The sequence below is a fragment of the Nycticebus coucang genome, chromosome 16 (assembly GCF_027406575.1).
Source record: "Nycticebus coucang isolate mNycCou1 chromosome 16, mNycCou1.pri, whole genome shotgun sequence".
NCBI lineage: Eukaryota > Metazoa > Chordata > Mammalia > Primates > Lorisidae > Nycticebus > Nycticebus coucang.
Genome location: NC_069795.1, coordinates 63466824 through 63475079, shown reverse-complemented (window position 1 = coordinate 63475079; position 8256 = coordinate 63466824). Strand labels below are relative to the sequence as shown.

At 43.1% G+C, this 8256-nt stretch overlaps 1 protein-coding gene across 2 annotated transcripts in view; it reads right to left on the bottom strand.

Moving 5' to 3' along the window:
- Window positions 1-2485: 2485 nt before the first annotated feature.
- Window positions 2486-8256, bottom strand: part of TIGIT (T cell immunoreceptor with Ig and ITIM domains) — a 39257-nt gene continuing 33486 nt past the window's right edge. The window contains exon 4 of one of the 2 annotated variants that reach the window (XM_053565357.1): window positions 2486-4792. In XM_053565357.1, the coding sequence (XP_053421332.1) occupies window positions 4556-4792 (237 nt within the window). In that variant the 3' untranslated portion in view covers window positions 2486-4555. The remainder of the gene's footprint in view (window positions 4793-8256) is intronic. The other variant, XM_053565358.1, reaches the window with a different exon arrangement.

The following is an 8256-nucleotide window of genomic DNA, read 5'->3' as shown; positions in this document are numbered from 1 at the left end:
GTCTATTGTAAACATTCTTAAATATGTTCAAACGTAACACCAAGTAAACTTGTTATGTTTATAGCTCTTACAGAATTATTAAACCAAAATAAAGTTACAAATTAAATACAAGTAAAACTATAAAATTAATAGGGTCTACAATAACATTAATGTATTGGATGATGCTTTGCTAAATCTAAGCTATGGTATGCAATGCAAAGTGTACTGACTGTTTTGACACACGTCCTTTTGAATTCAGCATCCATGCACCATGGTGTGCCAAGACAGTTCTCCCACCACTTTCCTAGTATTTCACCTACTATAAAATCTTTCACTGCTCCACCCACGTGGAGCAAATGAATTACTTATAAATTAAGCTTCTGTGCCTTAACATCAACTTAATTATAAACACAAATGTGGCGACCAAGAACAACATCTGCATCCTGTTATAAGAAGCTCATCAGTATCCAAGATGTTTTTGACTTTTTTAAAGGATATCATCTCACTTAAAACACAAAATTTTTACATGCTTACAGAAAACGTGGATCGCAAGGCTGTATCTGCAACTCTTAGCTTTCTTTAAATCCCATTTTCTTATGATCATTGATAAGTTCAGATACCTCAGTTGCTCCCCTGGGGACCGCAGTGGCCTCATCAGCATTGCCTGGCACGCATGTTCATCGGCCATAATATGATGATAATATTGATTCAGGATTTTACTAGTTGCAAAGCAGTCGACCACCTTCTTACCTCATCCTCTTAACAAACCTACGAAAGGTTTTACAAATTTGGAAATGTTTGTAATGAGGCTCTGAAAGGATGAGTGATTTTTCCAAAGTTTCGAAGCTAATTGCAGTGCTCAGCACTTGGACCAAGTGTCCCGATTCCCAGTCCCCAGCACTCCACAGTTACTTCTATTTTGATCTCTGTGAAATCTATTCACATTTTCAACCGACATGAAGTCAGAATGACTATGGTCAGGGGTAAGTCCTGTAATGAAAAGTCACTCCTACATAACATCCATAAATTGCAAACTTCTTGACGGTCCCAGCCCCATTTATGTGAACAGGACCAATTAGCTACCTCAGATACTTTTTAGGAAAAGGCTAAAAGAAATAAATGCACAGCCTGCTTTGCATGATCAGAGGAAGGATACAGGAAAAGAGAAAAGAGAACCTCCATGTTGCTTCCCAATAGTAACCCTCTCAAATGCACAGTAACTGGAGAGCCATCCAATAGCCTAGAAACACAGCTCTCTCTGTTTTCTGTGTGCGCAGGGCAATTACTAGATTTGGGGTGTCCGATGTACTACCCATCGGTCATGTGTTGCTAGTTACATTTAAGTTTAATTAAAATTAAAATTCAGTTCCTTTGTCACATTAGTCAAATTTCAAGTGCTCGATAGCCACACATGACTAGTGACTACCATATTGGATGGCACTGCTGTAGAGCATTTCTATTGCTGCAGAAAGTTCTACTAGACATCATTGTCCTACACTACCCTATGCAAGTAACTTCTCTCAAACGTAAAGTATATACTTCTGACTCCCAGAAAGCTCAGGCTCTTGGCACATAAAAAGTTCTACTGGCCCCTTATCACGTGTTTTGGAGTGAAGGGGGGGCTTACTAGTTGAGCAGGGCTGGGAACAGTCAACATACTGAACAAAACTCACACTCCTGAGCTGGCAGCCACAGTCACGCCGCCTCTGTGCCCATCTCTGTGGGGTGTGGGACAGTACACTGTCACTGGTGAACAGCACAGACATCCCCATGCTTGTCCAGTTCAGCACAGACAAAATCTGTATGAAGCTGAGTGTGGGAGGTTCATTTCTGGGACTCATAGAGTGAGAAAGGACAAGTCAGGAAATACGACTGCCCTCAGATGAAGACCATGTACTTCAAAGCTCCATGATGCTCAATTCCTCACCTTGGTTCAATATAATTCTCTGGGTTACAGATCAGGATCAGAATGTGGGCAGTAAATCAGTGGATGGATTTCCCCTTGAGTACTCATCAATTCATTTATTCTCTTCCCCTCCTGTCAAAGACTCTAAGAGGGATTCCAGAAGAGTTGGGATCTCTCCCTATCAACACTTGGTGGTCTCTTCCCTCAATATTCCCTGTGATCCTTCCCTACGTGTTTCTCAAAAGACATAACAAGAGGGAAAGTCTTCCTCAAACACTACCCTGTTTCCCCAAAAATAAGACAGTGTCTCATTTTAAGGTGTGCTCCCAAAGATGCTCTAGGTCTTATTTTCAGGGGATGTCTTATCTTTCCTGTAAGTAGGTCTTATTTTCGGAGGATGCCTTATTTTCGGGGAAACGGTATTTTGAATGAAAGAGAAAGAGACAAAGACCAACAGACACAGACAGACGAGTCTCTCCCAGGTCTGGAGACCAGAGCTGCATGGCCCAGTGAGGACATAATGAGAGCCACATGTGCAATTTTAGATTTTCCAGTAGCCAACATTAAAAAGGTAAAAAAGGTACAAAGAAATAGGTGGAATTAATTTTAATGTATTTTATTTAACCAAATATATACAACCATTTTGACATGTAATCAATATTTCAAAATTACTTATGAGATACTACAGTCTTATTATTCATAGTTTCAAAACTCAGGCGTGTGTTTCACCCTTACAGCCCAGTGCATTTTGATTTGGACTAACCCCATTGCACGTGGTCAGTAGCACAGTGGAAAGAGGCTACCAAGCTGGCATATGCAGGTCTCTGAGAATCTGCTTTTAGGGGAGAACCTACTTTAAAATTTATTTTCTGTGAGATGAAATCTCATTTTAGTAACCTGACCCATTTCTAACACCTATAGGCCCTTCTGTATTCTATCACCATCCCAATGGTATTAATAATATTTTCAAATTACCATAATTATGTTAAATAACACCCAACTCTCAATCCAACCTCAGCCCCACACCACTCCCTTTTGGTCATTACATTTTGGTTCATTTCCAGTTTGGGAACTGTGTTTCACTCCCAACCAACTGGCACCAATTTTGCAAGAAAAACACTCTGAATTGCCACAGCAAGAAAGGGTCATTTTTATGTGCATTTACCTTTCTTCTAAAGGAGTTGTAGTTCTGGACAGAATTTAGTTCATTGCTCCTAACTATATATCCATTGGTAGAAAAGTCAGGAAAATGAAAATAAGGAGTTGAATTGACCTCTTGCTCAACCAGGTTAACCTCTTAGGGAGGAGGGCCACACTTTATTTTAATCATTGGCAGGACACAGCCTTGCTTCACATTCTGTCTCAGGTCTTGTGCCTATGAAAGAAAATAAGTCACTGGCAAATCCAACCTCCCTGCTCATTCCTTCAAGAGAGTTGGTGGAAGGATAAAAGTCTTGATGATTCAGCTTGAGTGCTGAACAGAAATGAGCAGTTCAGTTACCCCAACCCCAGCACAAAGAGGTAACAGAGTGAATAAAAGTGTTCAAAGAAGCAAGTTTGAAGGTGTATATCTTCTAAACCCTATATTGGCACCTCCGTTTTTCCCCCTTAGGAAGAATCTCTAATTATAAATCCAGATTTTACTTTTGTTGGGAAACAGATTCTTTTTTTAGAGACCCATTGATGGACTGATCCAGAAAAGGCCAATCGAGGTTCAACTGCTAAGACATGGCTCCCTCCGTGGACATGTGCAATTTCCTGTGGGCTTTCCCAGCACACAAGGCCAGAAGAGCCTAGGGTCCCATGAGCCAGGCCATCCCTGATGGACTCCAAGGATATCACAACAAAAGGAGACTTCAAATGTCTACCCAAGAATAGAATCTGAAGTTTCTTGGCTCCCTTGGTGCCAAGGTCTTACTGGTGGGATGCTTGGTTCCACCAGCCTCAGTTCCCACAAGTTCCCTAGACAAAGCTTCTGCTCCCACCCGACCAACCTCATTGTGCTTTTTGTGGTCCCAGGACACTGCACCACAGATAAGCCTAGCCTGGCCACCTCACCCCAAATCTCATCTCTTCCCATAGGCCTGTGTCGTGCACCTTACCTGCATATTGCCTTTTAACATAAATGTTGTCTCCCCACTTAACTGTAAGTTCTTAAGAGCAGACATCAAGGTTTAGTCATCCTCAAATCTCCCCATACATGCTGATGTCATGCCTTATTCATAACATGCCTTGAATGAGTGAATGTTAATGAAAATGACAGTAAAAATGAGAAAAGGGTAGCTCTGCAGTCATCCTGTCCTCATCACCCACCCCAAACCGCCATAGCCATCACTCACCCCAAACCCTGCCCAGTGCCATTAAGAGGAATGCATTCTCAGAGCCACAGCACCTGCTCAAACTGCCAGATTCAAAACCAGGTCACATTTTGGGGGTTTTTTGGGTTTTTTTTTTTTTTAACTTTGCATTTGTGATCAAGACACACACTATTCACCCCAGGTCTGCCGTAATGGGATGGAAGGGAAGGGTAGAGGCAATAAAGGTGGAGAAGAGGACAGTCTTTGCTCAACTGAACACACGCACACGGCACTGGTGGAAAAGGCAGGTGCGTACACATCCATCTATAACAGCACGGGTGCCAGCGAAGCTTCCAGAAGATGCCTCTGGTTGCTAAGCAGTCTCTGACAGGAAGCTGAAGCTCTCCAGGCTTCTGTAACTTAGGACATTAAAGTAGTCGTGTGGCTCGACACAGTCATCTCTCCTTTGCTCCCTGCAGAGCCCAGCAGGGCCAGCTTCTGCCTGGACACAGCTTCCAGGGGATGGTGGAACACTGGGACTCCATTGTTCCTGCTCGGCTGGTGTCCTCCTAAGGCCACTTTCCAGAGAACAGATTCTGAGAGATTTCTTCTAAAAAACAAACAAACTACAACGTGAGTATATGAAGATGTGGGACAAAATTTGCTCCAGTATGACACAGACTGAGAGTTCTAATGATCTCCCACACACACACACACACATACACCCTTGTGTTCTTACCAATGCCAGTCCCTTAGCCGTTCGTTTCTCAACCTTATCACAGCCAGATTTCGATACTAACCACACATGGAAACTGTGCTCGCTATGTGCGCAGTGTGCCGCCTGCCCATTACTTCCCACTCTGAGCCTAGTGACGCAGCTTTCCTGTTTTCTTTCACCTTTTGCTGCTGCATTTGACTCTGTTGATCTCCTTGTTTTCAAAATGTTCTCCTTCCCTGGCTCCAGCGGTATCACTCTCTCCTAGTCCTGCTCCTCCTCCTCCTCCCTCTCCTCTTCCGCCCTTTGAACCCCACCTGCATCGTCAGCCAGCCTGCCCTTGTCTCTTTGCACGTCAGCTCCCCACACCTTGGGGTTCCCCAGGGCTCTGCCCTCTTTCTCACACTCAACACTCCCTCCAATTTACTTCATCTGCATTGCCATCCATACACCTGCAGCTACCAGCTGTCCTCTGAAGATTCCCAAATCTCTATCCAAACCAGCACCAGCTGATCAGAAACCTGGAGGCTCATATTAAACTCTAATCACCCATAAGACCCCATCCAGTCTTACTTCTAAAGAGCTCTGAAATCTGCTTCCTCTTTTCCTTCCCTACATCCATGTCTTCTCTCTCACCTGGATGTCATCTTTCCTGCTTCTGAGAACCTCCTTAGTTCTAGTCCAACTCCACACAGCCACCAGCACAGTAATTTTTCAAAAATGAAAAGTGTTCAGTCCATACTTCTGCCCCAAACTCTTGCATGGCCCCCAAAGTACCTGGGAGGCACAGGTGGTAAATTGTATAAAAATGGTTCTGCATAATAAGACATTCTTCTGAGAAGAAAATCCACAATTTCACTGCATTCTCCACGAGAGACTGTGATGTCCCCTCCCCAAAACCTCCTTTGTGACTTGGTCCTGTTCACCTTTCCAGCTTCATCTGTGGCCATGCTTCAGGCTTCTCCACCCAACATACATGGTACCCCAATTTCTGAGGCCTGTATGACAGAGAACCATCATTGACTAAGAGTCTGCTATGAGCAGGGCCTGGGGTGGCTGCTGCTTCTAATCTCAGCAACAACTTTATTAAAGTTTCTGCTTTCGAATGAGCTAAGAGGCTCAGACAGGTGAAGTCACTCACCCAGGAACAAATCCGGTCCTGGTTCAGGTCAGCCTGACTCCAGGCTGTGCCCTTCTCCTCAACCACACTGCCGCTCATCCTGCAGCTTCTCCAATGCCAGGCCTTTTCTTGTCTCCCTCCCCAGTTTTGGATATGCTGCACCCATCAGCCATTCCTTGTAGTTTCCTGAAAAGTTGTCTAATTCTTCCAGACTCAGCTTCACATATCATCTAACAAGCCTTCTCTGACCTGCCGGGAAGAGTCACATCCACTCCATGTGCTGTACTTGGGTGTTCACTAGCACAACATACAATGCTGTCTGGAATTTATTCCTTTACTCTTCTGCCTTCCCAGGGCTCCAAATGATGAGCTCCCTGAACAAAGAGTCTGTGCTGTATTTTTCCTCTGTAAACTCAGACTTGTAACTGATGTTCAATATATATCGTAGGACTGAAATGTGTGCACACGTGTACACACACACACACACGCACATTCTTCTATAGCCCCATACCTAAAAGAATCTGATTTTCCAAATCAAAGTAGGGACTTGTAGCCAAATTACTAAAGCTGTACTTATGTGACCATAGTACAGATGAGTAAAATCTGTTAGTAAAATCAAGAATCTGAAGTCGGCTGCCACATCCATATGTCACATCACAGGTGAGGATGGTGCTAAGATAAGGAAATCAAAGGACAGCAGGCACAAATAAGATGGTGGAAGAAAAGCTTACTGGCATCCCCGTGCAAAGATGACACCCTCGCAAGCCTTACCGGAGACTTCTCTAAAGCACAGGTCCAAAGGACGGAAGCACAAAGAGCCACAGGCTTGGAAAATAACAGCAACAAACACACACAAAATCTCACTCTGCCCACTCCCCACTGTTTCCAGGATAGGAAACCCCAGCACCAGCATCAACCAGTGTCAAGCCCAGCAGTGCTTGGGAGGAATGACAGGGAGGGTACACAGGGCCATGTGGGTGTGCACCATGAACAGATATCAAAAATTAGGGAAGTTAATAAAGTATCACAAGAATGGAAAAGCAAGTATCCAGTGTACTCAATACTAATATGGAGCCAGAAGATAATCTAAGTCACACCCACATAAGAGAAAAACTCAATTCAATTTAAGCTAGGGGGAGAGGGAGAAGGGAGGGGAGGAGGAGAGGGGAGGATCAATGTGCTCCCACTTAATGCACAGTCTGGGGGTATATGGCACCTCTTGGGTGCAGGACACAACTATGAGAGGGACTCTACCTAACAAATGCAAATATTGTAATCTAGTGCTTTGTGCCCTCACATTAACCTGAAATTTAAAAAAGGAAAACGATAAAAAAAAAAAAATCACAGATAGTGTATCACTACAGGCCTTAGGAGTGGACCCAGAGAAAGACCATAACATCAGAAGCACATAGACAAGTCACTGGTCTTTCTTTCATTTATTCCTTTTTTGGTAGAAGTAGCTGAACCTTAATTTAAGTATAAGGATAAAGAGGGTTGTCAGAGCTCATGCCCATATTGTGCTTAAAAGAACAGCTGCATCCCTTAATGCAATCCAATCCATTTTTAAAATGTGAATATTCAATTCTTTTTCAAAGAACTGACTGTGATCACTGGTGCTTATGTGTTCTTGTTCCTTTTCTTGGTGAGTTTTGCCACCTATGCCTTTTAATCTAAAGACTGTTTTGGCCTCCAAAAGTCCTCTGGGAAATTCAAATACTCCTTATTTGGGTCCCTCAGCTGTTCAATAAAAACAATTTTTGAGTACCAAGTATTATGAGGTGAATATGGTGAATAAAGTTTATAATAATTATAAAAACTTCCCAAATAAGTTATCAGTACACACCGAAAAAATGCCGAGTACCTTACATGAATTAAGTCAAAATTATCCCTATTCGACTTAAGTTTTCCCACAACTGTATAAAGGCAACACCATAATTATCCCCATTTTATAGATGAAGAAACTGAGGGTCAGCAAACTAAAGTGACACAGATACTCAAATGGTAAAGGCAGGACTCAAACCTAGGTCTGTCTGATTCCAAAGACCATATTCCTAACTAATGCAATCCTCTGGTTCTCAGAGCCTGGAGGGAATTCTATTGGTGCCCGTAATCATTAATTTTAGGAGTCAATCTAACTGGATTAAGGGATAATGAGAGATACCCAGAGAGCTGGTAGAGCATCCATTTTAGGTGTGTCTGTGATGGTGTTTCCAGAGGAGACTGGCATGTGAATGAGTAA